This window comes from Phascolarctos cinereus, unplaced genomic scaffold (assembly GCF_003287225.1).
Source record: "Phascolarctos cinereus isolate Bilbo 61053 unplaced genomic scaffold, phaCin_HiC Scaffold_5;HRSCAF=322, whole genome shotgun sequence".
NCBI lineage: Eukaryota > Metazoa > Chordata > Mammalia > Diprotodontia > Phascolarctidae > Phascolarctos > Phascolarctos cinereus.
In genome coordinates, this window is record NW_027555958.1 from 68,931,905 (window position 1) to 68,949,113 (window position 17,209).

General features: G+C 37.4%; 1 protein-coding gene across 9 annotated transcripts in view; it reads left to right on the forward strand.

The window, feature by feature from the left end:
• EXTL2 (exostosin like glycosyltransferase 2) overlaps positions 1-17,209 on the forward strand; it is a 44,326-nt gene that overhangs the window by 4,328 nt on the left and 22,789 nt on the right. For 2 of the 9 annotated variants that reach the window (XM_021000008.2, XM_020999958.2), the window contains exon 2: positions 1,907-1,977. The exons of 1 other annotated variant lie outside the window; for it this stretch is intronic. In XM_021000008.2, coding sequence (XP_020855667.1) covers positions 1,970-1,977 — 8 coding nt within the window. In that variant the 5' untranslated portion in view covers positions 1,907-1,969. Of the gene's footprint in view, positions 1-1,876; positions 1,978-4,366; positions 4,521-6,186; positions 6,253-17,209 lie in introns of all 9 variants that reach the window. 6 more of the 9 variants (XM_020999977.2, XM_020999983.2, XM_020999989.2 and 3 more) reach the window with 6 other exon arrangements.

A 17,209-nucleotide genomic window follows, 5' to 3' on the forward strand; every position in this document is an offset into this window, starting at 1 on the left:
GAGGGACATCAGCAGAAGCAGCCACAGTGTCATCTCCTTGAAAATAAAAAGATGTTTGCCAGCAGGAAACACGAATATTGTTGCCTACCATCAGATGCTACTCAGCATTAACATTTGTCTGCAAGCATGCTTTAGATGTGGCTGTTTTAAAATCCTGCTGTTTTTATGTCTGTTTCATTTTGGTAGACTAATAATCCTTTGATGGATAACAAGATGCAGATTAAGCTACTACATAGCTGTTAGGTAAAACAGTCTATATGCACACAGCATTCATTAAGCCAACATTTATTGAATGCTTACTGTGTGTTATGTGTGCTGTGCTAGGCTTCGTTGAAGAATTAACCCAAAGCACAATAACTTCCAGCTTAATTAAGGCATAGCTTTATTACTTATGGCTATAAGGGAGAGAACTTTTCAGTACAGAAAGGAATACTGTGGAGCAGCTTCTCATCCAACTGTGTGGCCTTAACAATTTTATAAGCTTTGAAAGAAAAAAAAATCGAAGGTCTTAGTGGAAGTATATAAAATTGGGAGATTAATGGAGGTATGCAAAGTAGATAAGATAGCATAGCTATACAAAGTGGAATCACCAAATCTTAACTTCTGCTGAGAGAAGGGTGGGGAACAGATTGTTGGGCTGTTTTGAGAAAGAGATACAATGTTAACAGATGAATAATAATGGCAAGTAGTATAAACATTTCTATTATTCTGAGTAAAACATGGTTTCCCATGGTGAAGAAATTTCTCCTATACATTACTTTGTTCAGGTTAACAATATCTGGTCTACCCACAGTCCTTTTCAAGAATGTTAAGCTCTCAAGAAACAACAACAAAACAGTAAGGGTGGGATCCTTTCATCTAGAGCCCTGATTTCTTTCGGGATAAGGGAGATAAACAAATTAGACAAGTTCCCCCTAGAAGGGTCAGTGGACTGCAGATTTAAACATCTATGCATATGTAGATAACAGAATGGTAAATTCCAAAGAGTTTTCTGAATGGCTGACATGATTTGGTTTCACGTCACACAGGTAATAGATCTTTGATAATTAGAGGTAATCTAGTTCAGTCCCCTCATTTAATCCATGAGAAAACTGAGGCCTAAAGAGGTTAATTGGCTTGCCCAAAGTCACACATCTAATAAGCGAAAGAGCTAAGATTTAAACCCAGTTCTTCTGACTCCAAATCTATTTCCATATGTCAATATTTCAAAGGGTTATACTCATGAAATGAATTCTTTCTTCTTCTACATTTCACAAAAGTTTTTTTAATCTTTTCAGGAAGAGTAGTAATAATAAAAATAGCCAACATTTATATAGAACTATAGCGTGAAAAGCATTTTATGTATGTGATCTCCTTTGATCCTCTTGGGATGTAGATGCTAGTATTATTCCCACTTTACAATTGAGGAAACAGACTGAGAGAGGTGAAGTGACTTGCCCAAGATGACAGCCTGCATATGTCAGAAACAGACTTTGAATTCAGGTCTTCGTGACTTCAAGTCTTTTGTTTTGTACTTGGCCACCTAGGGCTGAGGTTTCATATGAAAAACTTCCTATCAGTTTGTTACTAATTATTTGACTCTGGAAAAGTTATTACCTCTGAGGCTCTAAGTACTTCTACATCTGAAAACTGGGGATCATAATATTGGCACTGCCTATCTTGTAGGGTTAAGCTCCACTATAAATGTGAGTTATTACTTGCATCATTATGAGTTCACTTCATCACCTTGTAAATTTAAGCCTTGGAACTGAAACAGAAAATTCTAATGCATAACCAATTCCTAAAAATAAATACTTAGCCTATGGGGAAAGGTCTAAGCAACATTGTCTTTTTGTTTGTTTTTGTTTTTTCATTTTTCTTGCTGACTGAACTAAAGATCAACAAAATATTTTCATTCCCTTATGAGTGCCAGGACAAGCTATTACTCTCCATTGTAGAAGACAGGAGGGAGAAGTCTAAAATACTTTCCATGATGAGGTAAGTCTCTTTTATTTGAGAAGTTATTTTTGTTGGGTTTTTTATACAAAAGTATTTTTTATTTCTTGAAAATAAAATGTGTATTCAGAGGCAAAGGCTTGGACTGAATATTTCTTAAGGCCCTTTCCAGGTCTCATTCCATGAAACATTATCATTCTTATAGAATAAGATGAGATAAACGTATACATAAAGTATAAAATATCTCAAGTAATCAATTTAAAACAAAACATTAAGGCTGTGAGAAAGCTATAGCAAATAGTAGTAGCCCAGACACAAGCTCAGGAGGCATGAATTGTGACTCTGGCTTTTCACTGCTTATGTGACTCTGGGGAAATCACTTATTCACACTGGGCCTCAGCTCCTCCATCTGTGAATTAGAGTTAGGCTCTCATTACCTCTCTGTTGAACCAGAATCTCTTAATTAGTCCTTCTGCCTCAAATTATTCTGCCTCCTCAACCTACTCCAACCTTTTCCAATGAATTTTACACACGTCAAAAGAGTAATCTTCACAGTACACCTTTGAACCTCGTATCCATGAACATCCCAAACAATGCCTTGCCTAATAAATATTGCAAACTTCTCAGTAAATTAAATAAATGAATTAATGTCATTCCCCTGCCCATATGTCTTCAACATCACTCTCTGTTCTCTCTCCCATTGTCTATACAAAAAGTCTACTCTCTGCCTGGCATTTAAAGGCCTTCCATTCCAGTTTTGTTTCACGTTTTTCTGCTGTACACCGTAACTATCAATTTTGGTGCCCCAGTAGAACAGTACCAAATGTTTCCTCAGATTATTCAAGGGTAGGGAGTAGGTTGAGGGGTGGGAGACAGACCATTACTGCAGAGGAATGAACCAGAGACCCCTTGATACTGGCCCCCATGGAGTAAGACCCCAGTATACCGTGGAGTTATTACTATGAAGGAATATAACTGCTGTTTACACCAGTTCATTTGATCATTCATTGGATCATAAATTGAGAGGCTGGAAGGGAGCTCAGAGGTTATCTACTTCATCCTTCTCCTTTTTCAGAGAGGAAACCGAAGGCCAGAGAAGTGAAGTGACTTGCTTTAGGGTTGATAGGCAGCAATACCCAAGTTGGAATCCTCTAGGAATCCTTTGACTGTAAATCCAATGTTTATTCAGTGTAGCCAAAGTCTTTTTTCCATGCTTTAGAGCAGTGGTCACTGAACTTTTTCTTTTTGTTACCATATATTTCTTTCAGTAAAAAGTTCCTCTACAGGCCCTTCAATATGAATATGTCATTTGTAAATTTTTGTAATGGGCTACTGTACTAATGGTTGTGTACTTTATAAAATGTATAAAAAGAATAGACATTTTAAAAGGTTGAGTTAAGATGAAATAATATTTGATCGTAGAATCGGCAGGGATTCACTAGAATTTGTTGAGTAGGGGAATGACATCATCAGACGTGCGCTTTAGGAAAAGCGCTTGGACAGATTGTGTGATTGTAACTTCTGTTCTTAGGGATCTTAGACTCAGGGTCCAGAACTGTCTCCATTGGAATCTAAGGGGAGGTGGTGGTGGTGCTTTGGCCCATTGAAGAGAAATATTGGTCAGGGAGTCAAGAACAGATTCATGGAGGACATAGTAGGTGACATGCACCAGACAGGTCACTGCTCTCTCTCTGTCTGCCTGTCTATCTACTACCTGTCTGTCTACCTGCCTCTGTATCATTCTGTCTTTCTACCTGTATATTTGCCCCTCACTAGAATGATTTGAAATCGTATAGTTATTATTATTATATTATATATTATGATATTATATGTCATATTATAATAGTATATTATATTATTATACCCATTTTACTGATAAAGAAACCAATTAGAGCAGTTAAACAATTTGCCTAAGGTATATTTTTGTTATTATTCAGTCATTTCAGTCATGCCCAAGTCTTTTTTACCTCATTTGGGGTTTTCTTGGCAATGATCTTAGAGTGGTTTGCCATTTTCTTCTCCAGATCATTTTACAGATAAGGAAATGGAGGCAAACAGGGTTAAGTGACTTGCCTGGGGTCACATAGCTAGTAAGTATCTGAGGCCAGATTTGAACTCACGAAGATGAATCTTCCTGACTCTAGGCCCAGCGCTATCCACTGCGCCACCTAGCTACATAAATGTAATTATTATTTTAGTGGTAGTAATAGAAGTGTTGATTTCACATATGGGAAGCTCAAGACTGAACATTTCACTCCCCTGCTAAATAATCTCCAGTGATTCCCTGCTTGCTGGGATCCAATGTAAACTCCCCTGTTTGGCATTTAAAGCTCCTCACAACCTGACTCCATCCTACCTTTCCAACTTCCCTACACATTCCCATACACTACATGCCAAGCAAACTTGCCTTCTTCATTTTCCTCATGAGCAGTACTCGCTGTCCTGTCTTTATGCCTTTACATTGGCTGTCTGCCAACCCTGGACTGTGCTTCCTCCTCACCTGTGCCTCAGAATCCCTCGAAGTTTCCTTCAAGGTTCAGCTCAAGCCCTACCTTCTGCCTGAAGCCTTTCCTGATCCCTCCACTGTAAGTGCCTTCCTCCCAAAATGGTCTTGTATTTATTTTGTGTATACCTGTTTAAGGACATGTTGTCTCCCCTGGACTCTATCATAAGCTCCCCAAGGACTTTTGTCTTTCTATGACTAGCGCATGGCATATAGTAGAAATGAAATAAAAAGCTTGTTAATTGATATAGAGTCAGAGCTGATTTTCATAACCACCCTGTGAAATAGATAAATATTATTATCTCCACTTTGAAGTGGATTATTTTTAAATTATTTTTATTTATTTTAAAAATCTTTCCAAATTACATGTAAAAATATTGTAACAATAATTTTATTTAAATTTTGAGTTCCAAGTTCTCTTCCTCCTGCCCATCCCTCCCCCCTTCTTGAGAATGCAAACAATTTGATATCTACACATAGGAAGTCATGCAAAACATATTTCCATATTAGCCATGTTGCAAAAGAAAACACAAAATAAAATAATAAAAGGAAAAAAAGGTCCATCAATTCTCTCTCTGGAGGCAGATAGCATTTTTCATTATGGGTCCTTTGGAATTGTCTTGGGTCATTGTCTTGATTAGAGTAGCTAAGTCTTTCATAGTTGATCTAAATCATTTATCCATTTTGACATTATTGTGATACACAGTATGAAATGTTTGGTGTATGCCTAGTTTCTGCCAAACTGTTTTCCAGTTTTTCTAGCAATTTTTGTCAAATGGTGGGTTCATATCCCAACAGGTTGGATCTTTGGGTTTAACAAACACTAGATTACTATGGTCATTTACTACTGTGTATTGTGTACCTAATCAATTCCACTGATCTACCACTTTATTTCTTAGGCAGTACCAGATGTTTTGATAATTACTACCTTGAAATATAGTTTGAAAACTGGAACCGCTAGGCCACCTTCCTTCACATTTTTTTTCATTGATTCCCTTGATGTTCTTGACTTTTGTTCTTCCAGATGAATTTTATTATTTTTTCTAGCTCTATAAAATAATTCTTTGGTAGTTTGAGTGGCATGGCACTGAATAAGTAAATTAACTTGGGCAGAATTGTCATTTTTTTTTATTAGATCAGCCTCCCCACAAACAATATTTCTCCAATTGTTTAGATGTCTTTATTTGTGTGAAAAGTGTTTTGTAATCACATAATCCCTAGATTTGTCTTGGCAGGTAGACTCCCAAGTATTTTATATTGTCTGTCATTATTTTAAGTTCAATTTCTCTTTTTATCTCACCCTTCTGGGTTTTGTTAATTGTATGTAGAAAGGCTGATTATTTGATGGGTTTATATTAATCCTGCAACTTTGCTCAAGTTATTCATTGTTTCAACTAATTTTTTGGTTGATTCTCTAGAGCTCTCTAAATATACCATCATATCACCTTTCCCTCCCATTTCCCTGTTGGGTAACATAGATTTCTGTTACCATTTGAGTATGTATATATATTTTCCCACTTTGAATCAATTTAGATGTGGGTGAGGTAGAAGCATTGCCCATCCCTCCACTTCGCCCTCTACCACACACTGTAAAATCACTTCCATCTGTGCCTCTTTTACATGAGATAATTTTCCTCATTCTTTCTCTCTTTTCCCCCTTCTCTGAGGGTATCTCTCTCACCTATTCTTTTTTTTTTTAACATCATCCCAACATACTTGACTCATTCCCATACCCTCTTTCTATGTAGAATCCTTCTTGCTTAATAATGGTGAAGTTCTTAGAAGATACATGCCTCATATTCCCATATAAAAAGGTAAGCAATTTAACTTTATTGAATCTCTTATGATTTCTCTTTAATGTTTACCTTCTTGATTCCTATATTTCAGAATCAAATTTTCTATTCAGCTCTGGCCTTTTCATCAAGAAAGTCCTCTATTTATTCTATTTTTCCCTTGAAGGATTCCTACTGTTTTGTTGGGTGGGTTATTCTTGGTTGTAATCAATCCCAGCTCTTTTGCCTTCCAGAATTCATATTCTAAGCCTTCCGGTCTTTTAATGTGGTAGCTGCTAAATCTTGTATGTTTCTGATTGTGGATTCATGATATTTGAATGATTTCTTTCTGGCTACTTGAAGTATTTTCTCTTTGACATGGAAACTCTGGAATTTGGCCACAATATTCTTGGGAGTTTTCATTTTGGGATCTCTTTCAGATGGTGATTGGTGGATTCTTTCAATTTCTATTTTATTTTCTGTTTCCATTTTTATTTTACATCCTCTGGTTTGAGGATACCTGGGCAGTTTTCCTTGAAAATTTCTTGAAATATGGTGTCTAGGCTTTTCTTTGATCATGGCTTTCAGGTAATCCAATTATTCTTAAATTATCTCTCCTCAATCTATTTTCTAGGTCAGTTGTTTTACCAATAAAATATTTCAAATTTTCTTCTATCTTTTTCATACTTTTGACTTTGTTTAATTATTGTTTCTTAATGTCTTATGAAGTCATTAACTTCCCTTTTCCCTATGCTAATTTTTAAGCAATTATTTTCTTCAGCAAGCTTTTTGCACCTCTTTTTCCATTTGGCCAATTCTGCTTTTTGAAGGTGTTATTTTTGTCAGTATTTTTGTGTGTGCTTCTTTTACCAAACTGCTCATTTTATTTGCAGAATTTTCTTCCTTTGCTTCATTTCTTTGTCTAATTCTTCATCTACTATTTGTATTTGATTTGACTTTTTAGCTCTTGCAAGAATTCTTGTTGAGTTTGTGTCCAAATCACATTTTTCTTAGAGACTTTGCTTGTAGCTGATTTGACTTCATTGTCTTCTTCTGAGCCTGTGTCTTGATTGTGTCCTGTCACCATAATAGATTTTTATGGTCAGGTTAATGTTGGGTTCTGTTCCTGGAAGGGGGGGAGGCAGCAGGGGCAGGGCACTTTCTCAAGATTCAGGCAATTCCATAAGCAGAAATTACACTGAACAAAAAAATGAAGGCTTATGTATTTAATTGGAAGGTACCTTAAAGGTCAGCTAGTCCAATGCCCTCATTTTTGAGATTAGGTTACCTACAGGGGCTATATGACTTGCCCAAGGCGATACAGGTTTTAAGTAATAGATGTGGGATTCCTTCCCTAGGCTGTACCATGCTGCATTGCTCAGCCTCCCTACATTTTTAGTAGTTAGTTATTCTCATCCCAGAAGCAGAGGTGAAAGAAGACAGTGTCAGGCCCTTGGAGCCAATGCATCTTGGAAAAGGTGATAAAAGTCATTGTTACTGTCACAAAGGTTATGTCTACATAACTCCTAACTATTCTGTATCCAGGCAGACCAATCACTTCAGCCATCTTAACAATTGAGCCACATCAGTGAAGCAATAATCATTGTTTTAGATCTGCTATTTCTCTGCATCTGCTTCTCCTGCCATGCTATTTATTTGTTATAAACAATATCAGCAGAAAACATGAGAGCCAGCACGTCATGGTGGCTAAAGAGTCAGCCTTGAAGTCAGGAATACTGTGTTTGAGTCCTGCCTCTGATACATACTGACTGTGTGTCTCTGGGCAAGTCAGTAAACCTCTGTGTATTCCAGGCAGATGCCATCTGCATAGGTCGAAGGCATTTCTTTGCCAGTAATTCCCTATACCAGTGAAATCACAGATTGGATTTTTTTAAAAAGGGACCTGGTTTTGAATGCTTCAGATGCATGCTCATGACTCAGATTGTTAAAGAAGTATAAAAGCCTACCAGAAAAGTTTGGGCTAGATTATATTTTGATATATGATTATGAGAAAGTAAGGAAACTGGATGAAGTCTTGGCCTCTATGCTAGGCTGGCTGAGGCTCTAGGCAGGGTCCAGAAGAACCTGGTGGCTAGAGGAATATTCTCCAGGTGTTTATTAAATAAGGCAGCTGGATGGTGCAGTGAATAAAGTGCTGGGCCTGGGGTCAGAAAGGCTCATCTTCCTAGGTTCAGATCTGGCCACAGACACTATGTGATCCTGGGCAAGTCACTTAAACCTGTTTGCCTCAGTCTCCTTATCTGTAAAATGAGCTGGAGAAGGAAATTTCAAACCACTCCAGTATTTTTGCCAAGAAAACACCAAATATTGGGGTCACAAAGAGTTGGGCATGACTGAGACAATTGAACATCTACAAAAAAATTAAAATATAATTTTTCCCATCTGAGTTCATATTTGCCCTGAAACCTGTCCTTGGGGAACTGCTTCTCTAACGGGACAACGAACTGGCTTTTTTCTCTAGAGAAAACCCTTTGGGTACTCTCTGGTTTCAATCTGAACCTTAGTTTGCATTAAAGTTGGTTTTAAGTTTATTCTGGTCTTCTCTTGGCATCCTGGTTTGTTGGGGGTTTGTTTCATTCTGAACAAAGAATCCCTTATTCCAGGGCATCCTCTATTCATTCCCATTGCAAAGGAAATAACAATCACAACTTAGAGATGCAGAGTTTCAGCATCCACAGATCACTTTGCTTACTGCAAGCCTGGGATGTAGGCTGCACACACTTTATTACTGTTCCCCATTATTTCTCAGGTAAGAAAACAGGGGTGCAGAGAAGTTAAATAACCTGCCGAACACAGCTCCTACGTGGCAGAATCAGAACTCACACCCAAGTATCCTGACTGCAGATCCAGTGCCCTTGAAATTAAAAATGTATTTGCTTTTTGCTAGCATGGGCTTTTTCACAAAGTTATGAAACTGACAGATTGGCGAACACTACAGATAGAGTAAAACCAAATTGTAGCGAAGCCAAATTTCTCGTGCTGCTCGTATGAGAAAGAGAGGGAGATGGGGGTTATATGATAGTGAAATGATATGACTTCAGAAATGGCCAGATCCAAAGAGGAGTCATAATGGTTCTGCTTGGGAGGAAAGTTACAGTGGGGGCCCGAGGGATCTCTACTACGGAACTTTTTAATCTGTGATTTGGATAACAGCACACATGATGGCACATTTAGCAAGTCTGCAGATGACACAGTGCTGGGTTGGAAGGGAAATAGCTAATGCTCTGAAATTCTGTTATGAGAAAATGTTCTCCAGTTACACTGACTTTCCGACTCATCTCTAAGTCACCCTTTGCATGGCTCACATTTCAGCCTCCTAGCAAAAAAGCTCAGGTTCTAAAACCAAATTTCTATATTCTACGTTGGAATAAGTGAGCTTCATGCTAGTTGGGGCTCTCTTTTCTGGATACTTAAGAATCAGGCCTTGTGAAAGTGCCATTTCTGTACTGCCTGTCTGAAACAGTCATTTTGAGGATAGTGCTTTTGCAAACCTGAAAGTGTTATCAGTATATTTTTGTGCAGTCATTCATCCATTGGAGAAAACAGGGGAGACAACTGTATCTGGACGATATGATACAAATACTTTGGTGAAATAGCAGAATAGTAATCATTCTGTCACCATCTGTAGTAATGTAGACATCAACATTAAAATGATTGCTTTTCTTTATATGACATTGAGTTCTCTTTTCCTTTTCTCTCTCATCTGTTAGTAGCTGAACACACTCTGTTCTGGTTTATTTGCTATCTATTGAAACTCATTTCTGTCTTTCCTAGCTACATCTAAAATATTAGGCAGTTAGGTAGCTTTGTGGATAAAGTGCTGGACCTGGAGTCAGAAAGACCTGAGTTCAGGTGCCGACTCACTTACTAGCTGTGTGACCCTGGGCCAGTCACTTAACTTCTATCTGCCTCAGTTTCCTTATTTGTAAAATGGAGATGATAATATCACCTACTTTCTAGGGTTGTTGTGAAGATCAAATGAGATAATTTTGTAAAGTGCTTTCTAAACCTTAAAGTATTATTTCAGTGCTATCATCACCACCATCATTATCATTATTATTATCCCTGTGGCATATATTAGTCTTCTTATAGAGCTTATGTTGGCAATGTAGTTAGACTGAATATTAGTTCTTTGGAGATACAAAGTTGTATGTGTCCTATTAAAAGGCCTATAAATCGAGAGGATTTGCAAAAGTGGAAAAGTACATACTATTTCCAATCTTTCTTCCTCCTATCCCCGTTTCAGGGAGTACTAAATGATCCCTAACACAAGACCTCCACAAATTACTTCAGTTCATGGCTGTTCAAAAAACCCTGACACACTCTTTTCATTGCTTAGGTACTTCAATAAGATTGTCATTTAATAGTTTTCTTTTTATCATACCTACAAAATCTATCCAAGCCATGTATTGAGGAATAGTGAATTATTAAAGAAGAAAATATGAAGTACAATTTTGGAGTTGTGGTTAATATTTTCATTGCTTTACTACAGCTGGGTATTCCAGAAGTTATCTGAATACCATGAATCATCATAATTATCAAATAAGACTTATTAAGTGTTAGAATGAACAAGGTGCTGCCTAAGCAGTATACAAAAATAAACTCAAAAGAATACATGTGCTTGTCTCCCCTGGGATTCATATATGCTAATGCAGTGACAACATTAATCAAAAATAAATCATGAAAAGTTGTCTTTGTTTTTGTTTTTCAAATGATGAGTCTTACAGAAACACAAAACTGAAAGGTGGAAAAGATCTCAGTAACCATCTTATCTTGGGATTCCTAAATTTCTTTGTGTCATGGACCTCTTTGAAATTCTGGGGAAGCCCTGGACTCTTTCTCAAAATAATGTTTGTAAAGTGCAAAAAACAAAATATATCATATTTCAAAGAAAAACAGTTATGTTGTAATACAGTTATCAAATATATATATCTGCATATATATTTTTTAATTCATGTTTGTTTAATGTGAATTAAACAGGTTACCAACCCATTATCTAATCGAACTTATATCTGGAAAGGAATTCCCACTATGATGTGTCCAACAAATATATACATTCCCCTGTTTTAAGGAGAAAGCGCGTTTTCCTGCAAGTGCTACTTATTTTACTATGTTTTTCATCATTACATTTTTAGTTTAAATTTAATGACTTGTGGGTGGGAGAAAATGCCAAAAAGGAAAGGATAAATGAGAAGATAGACTATGAGTGAAAATGAAGAAGATGGAGATTGGCAGATGGGGAGGAAGGCAGTGCCTAACAAGAGACTGCTACATTCTGTACCATGTTTTGAATCTATACTGTCCAGATAAGAGGCAAGTCATAACAGGTATGTTCATTCGTATGCCTTCAAATCAAAGCTCAAAACCACAAAGTGAGTGACAGGATTTTTCTTTCTCCAGAGATCAGAAGGCTGCCATAATATGTTGTGAAATCTAGACAACTCTCAGGTTATGCTTAATGGTCATGGATCCACTCTGTAAGTTACATTGTCCCTGTGTCTAATGGATATAGTTTCTCAGCTGAAAATGCTTTCTTCAAGGTCACCAACAATCTCTCAGTTATCAAATCCTTTTTTTTTTTTTGCTCTTTATTTTTGACTGCTCTGCAGTATATGGTGCCATTGACCACTCCCTCCTCCTGGATAGTCTTTCCTCTCTAGATACCTGTGATATTGCTCTCCTACTTCTACCTGCTTCCTGTCTGAGTGTTCTTTATCAGTCTCTTTTGCTGGTTTAGCATCCTTGTCCCATGTCCTATGATTGGATATTCTCTAGGGGTTTGTCCTAGGCCGCCTTCTCTATTTACATGTTGCCAAATGGACTTCTCCAGCTGTGTGTCTGCCAGCCATATCAAACTTGACATGTCCAAAACAAAACTCATGATCTTTCTCCAGTGCCCTTTCCTCATCCTAATTTCCCTGCCAGCTTTCCAGTCACCCACGTTCACAACCTGAAGCCTCATCAGTTCTTTATTCTCCCGTGGCCTTCATATCCAGTCAGCTGCCAGGTCTTATAGATTCTTCCTCTACTGTATATTTTGTATCCATCCCTTTTCTCCATTCACATAGTTATCACCCTATTTTAGACCCACATCACATCTTGCCAGGACTATGGTAATTGCTTCCTGAATGGTCTTCTGTCTCTCCCCTCTCCAATTCATCCTCCTCACAGCTACCAAATCGGTATTCTTCAAGCACACGTCTGCCTATGTTGCTCTTCTACTCAAGAAATTCCAGTAGTTCTCTCTTCCCTTTAGAAAAAAATACAGTCTCCTCTACATGCCTTTGAAAGACCTTCATAACCTGGCTCCAGCCTGTCTTTCTGGCATTGTTATCCCATGACTCACTTTCATGCATTCATTCATTTCATGCACATTCCAGCCTCACTGGCTTGCTTGATGTCTTTGTAAGTAATACCACATCTCCCATCTCCATTTCTTTGCTGTGGCTGTCTCCCATGCCTAGAATGTACTTCTCTCACCTCAGGCCCATAGAATCTCCAACATCTTTCATTTCTCAGCTACCACCACCTATAGGAAACCTGCCCTGATCCTTTCCATTTGCTACTGCCAGTATTGTATAGTATTGTGTTTTATTCATTTACAAACAGTCCATAGGCTTCCCCAGATTGCCAAAGGGTTCTGTGACACATAAAAAAGTTAAGACTCTTTGATTTAAAAGCAGCAAGATGAGTTTGAATGCTGTCCCCAGACATTTACTGGCTATGTCACCCTGGGCAAGTCCTTTAACCTCTTTCAGCCTCAGTTTCTTCATCTCTAAAATGGAAATACCAATAATACCTAACTCAGTGTTGTAAGGATCAAATAAGGTGCTAATGTGAAGAGCTTTGCAAATTTTAAAGAATCTTAATCAATTCTAGTGGCAGAGTAGATAAAGAACTGACCTTTAGAGGCAGGGAGAGTTGGGTTCATGTTCTGACTCTGACCCACATTAACTATGTGATCTTGGGCAAGTCATTTAACCCTGTAGTGCTCTGGACAACTCTCTAAAACTTTGTACATAAAGTTCCAGCCTGTATTGGTAAAGTATGTTTCTTCATGTGAAGTTCTCTAAATCAATGAAATCATAGGTCCAATACCTATTATATATAAATAATTTATATTTAGAAAAATACAGAGTTGGAAAATGAATATGAGATGTACAGTCATTTCTACCCATTCAGATAGGGAAATTAAATTCAATACCCAGATTATGGTATGCATCCTCTAGAGTTATTTCATCTATGCATTTGTCTATACAGACATACAGATAGAAACATACATACATACACACATACATATGTATTTCATAGGTACTACAAATGGACAGTAATTTGGATTATTTAGGAGGAGAATTCAGGCTGAAATGCATTTTGGAAAGTGCACCAAGTTTTCAGTAATCCCAGACTGATCATGCCTGCCAAAGCTCATCTTCTTAATAGCAAGAGTCTCTCAGTGATGCTATGTAGCTATGAATCATGGAAAAGCACCATCTCAGAATCAATGGAGATAAGTATAGTCCTTATAAGTGGGGTGCAAAATTTTACCAGTGATGATTTGTAGCTGAGAAGTGGCTAAAAGATGTCAGGAGACAAGAAAGAGAGGTGGCCAGTCATGAAGCGATAGTGAAGAAGAGATGGATAGCCTGAGGGTTGCATTGGTATTCACAAAATATTAAAATTACCATGAATCTGTCTCTAGCACCATGGGCAGATTCTTTGTGGAAAGAAATAGATAATAATCACATAGAATGAGGTATGGAGGGGGTGTGAGCTACACTGATGGAAGGAATGCCCATCCCGCAGTGATTATGGATCCACTGAAGTATTCATTTAATAATATGGTGCTAGCAAAAATTAGAAAACTTTTTAGTCTGCAGATCCAATGGCTAATTATAGAAAAGCTATACAAAGCAAGGATTTTATTGAGCACAGTGCAACTGGGAAATCTGAACTTGGTGAGAAGCTGTATTGTGAAATTCTAATCCTTTCAACTGGCATTTGTTAAAAGCTCATTATGTAACAGTTACTGTGCTAGAATAAGATACAAAAAACAGAAGTAAGTCCCTGCCCTCAAGGAAATTACATTCTATTGAGAGGAAACCACATGGACAGAGAAAATAAAATACAAAATAGCTGGAGCAATTTTCATGGAGATGGCGCTAGGAACATACTGTAGGATTACAAAGGGAATCAATTATATTTAAATACAATTATCAAAGCATTTTTTAAAAAGTTCAGGAATCCCAGGTTAAGAACCTTTGTTTTAGATATACCTCTTTTTGATAATGTTGAATAGGTAATTTAAAGTTATCCAGATCTGGGAATTTCTGTGATGGGGTAGAAAAGCTTTTTCCTGAGAAGAGTGAAGCAGGCACTGTTTTGGGGTTTTGGGGGGTTTAATTAATTTATTTTTAGTTTTCATCATTCACTTCCATAAGCTTTTTTTTCTGTTTTTAAAAATTAATTAATTTTTAGTTTTCAACAATCACTTCCATAAGCTTTTGAGTTTTAAATTTTCTCCCTCTTCTTCCCTGCCTCCCTCCCCAAGACAGCATGCATTCTGATATAGGCTCTACATGTATAGTCCTACTAAACGTATTTTCACATTAGTCATGTTGTAAAGAAGAATTAGAACCAATAGGAGGAACCACAAGAAAGAAGAAACAAAACAAAAAGAAGAGGGAAAAAAAGAGCAAATAGTGTGAAGCAGGCACTGTTAAGAAGGTAGTAAGTATCCATGGGAAAGGTTTGTTCTTTTTCAAATGTGTGTAACAGACAATGAATATTAAAATTACAATATCAAGTAGCTTTTATTTTTTTTTCTTGACCAGAATTGCCAATGGGTAACTTACCAATTTCTGCTTCAAAAAAGCCTAGTTTCTCCATACAAGTTGTACAATACATTATTTCCTCCTCTGCTGCCAAGGACAGATATAAAGATCTTAATCAGGATGTTTTGTGGAGGAATTGTCAGAAATAATTCTCTGCTGGGAAAGCCTAGACCCAAACTTTTTTTTTTCCAGAGCTAAAATATGTGTTATAGGGGACTTGCTTTTGATTCTACATTGCAAGGAACTTTTTAAGGTCTTCAATCCTGGCAGCAGTTTCTCTGTTGATTGAGAACATTAACAACATATATTGTTTTCATAAAAAATACAAGTTGAAGGGCAGAGGCAGGAGAAGGTGTGTAAAAGGTGAATGTTTTATTCTAAAGTCTCAACTGAGCTGCCCTTGAAAACTAATAATTATTCAGCCAAGGTTACTCCATGAAGCATTTAATTGGCGTATTATTTGTGACCCCAATTGAGAATGGGCTAGAATTGAAAAAAAAATCATTTGATTCAACTGAAAAAATGCTTACAAGGTCAGAATAAGTAACCTTTAACTGGGAAGATTAATTTGTAGGCATGTTGCTTGTATAATACCTGACTTTGGAAAAAAAGAAATCAGTATCTTGACTAATGCTAATTCTTTCTATGGGAACTGTGACTAAGGGGAAAGTAGTTTTTCTTTGCTTCACTTAACCAAATTGCATGCCTCCTTCCCCAGTAATCTCTTTTTTTGCCATTTAAGAATTGATTGAAGAAAATGTTTTTTTGTTTGTTTGTTTTTTGTTTTGATTTGTTTTGTTTTTGCCTTTTGGTGAGGCAGTCAGTGTTAAGTGATTTTCCCTGGGTCACACAGAAGAAATGGGGATATTGAGGTTAGAGAAGAGAAGACTGTGAGAGGCTGGGATAGAGTGAACAATGATAACTGTCTTCAGCTATTTGAAGGTCTGTCATGTGAAAAAGGAAATAGATTTGTTCTGTTTTTCCCCATAGGGTAGATCTAGAAACAGTGAGGAGAAGTTGCAAGGAAGCCAATTTAAGTTTGGAAACTTTTCAATGGTTAGAGCTGCCCAGTAATGGAATGGTCTGCCTGTGGGAAGTAGTGAGTTTCTTCAAGTATACATAGACTGGATGGCCCATAGTTGGGTATATTCCTAGGATCACAGGAATATAAATCAAGAGAAGTGAGGGAGCTCACAGGCCATCTATTCTAACCCCCACCCTCCCCATTTCACAGATGAGGAAACAGAGGCCCAGGGAGATGGAAGTAAATGTTAAATCCAAGTCCTCTGATTTCAGTGTCAGTACTCTTCCTACTATATCATGATTTTTTTTTAAGTATGGGTTTGATTAGCTGGTCAATGAGGTCCCTCTGTACTCTGAAATTTTGAGATTCTTTGGTTCATAAAGACCCCTCTTTTAGCTCTAATTAAAATATTAAGCCTAAAGCTTCTCAACCTTTTGTTTGGGTATGTGTTGAATTCCTTTAGCAATCTGGTGAAACCTGTGGACCCCTTATCAGAATTATGTTTATAAATGCATAAAATAAATACATAGGATTACAAAGGAAGCCAATTCTGTTGAAATACAGTTACCAAATTATTTTTAAAAGTTCACAGACCCCCAAGTTAAGAGGTTGTGTTATACACAGAAAACTGTTGTTTCAATCAGTAAAATGTGCCCAAACAGGCAGGGGTGGGGTGGGGTTTTCCCACATGACAAGAATAATATGAAATAAGTTTAAGTAGACTTAGTTGTAATCAGACCTGTAACTAACAGTTCTGGCACCTGAATCAAACACCATGAAATGTGCCCAGTGCAGTGAGCATAAAAGATGCCTTCTAGTCAACTCTTAAAAACCAGGGGAGAAGGGGCTTGCTGGGAGGAGGAGGAAATCTTAGATATTAGGTATCCTCCTGATAGAGGACCTGGGAGACTACAAGGGGTGATCCTTGCTGGGGATTCTGCTGCTGGGGAAAAGAGCAGGACAGATCAAGGGAGAAGCTCATCTTGAGGTCTTACCACAGTAGAGAAGTACTCTCTCCATATCAGGTCTAGAGCTGTATCACTCCCATACTTAATGTACTCCAATGGCTCCATCTCACTTCTAGATCAAATACAAACTACTTGTCTGTTTGGTGATTAAAGGC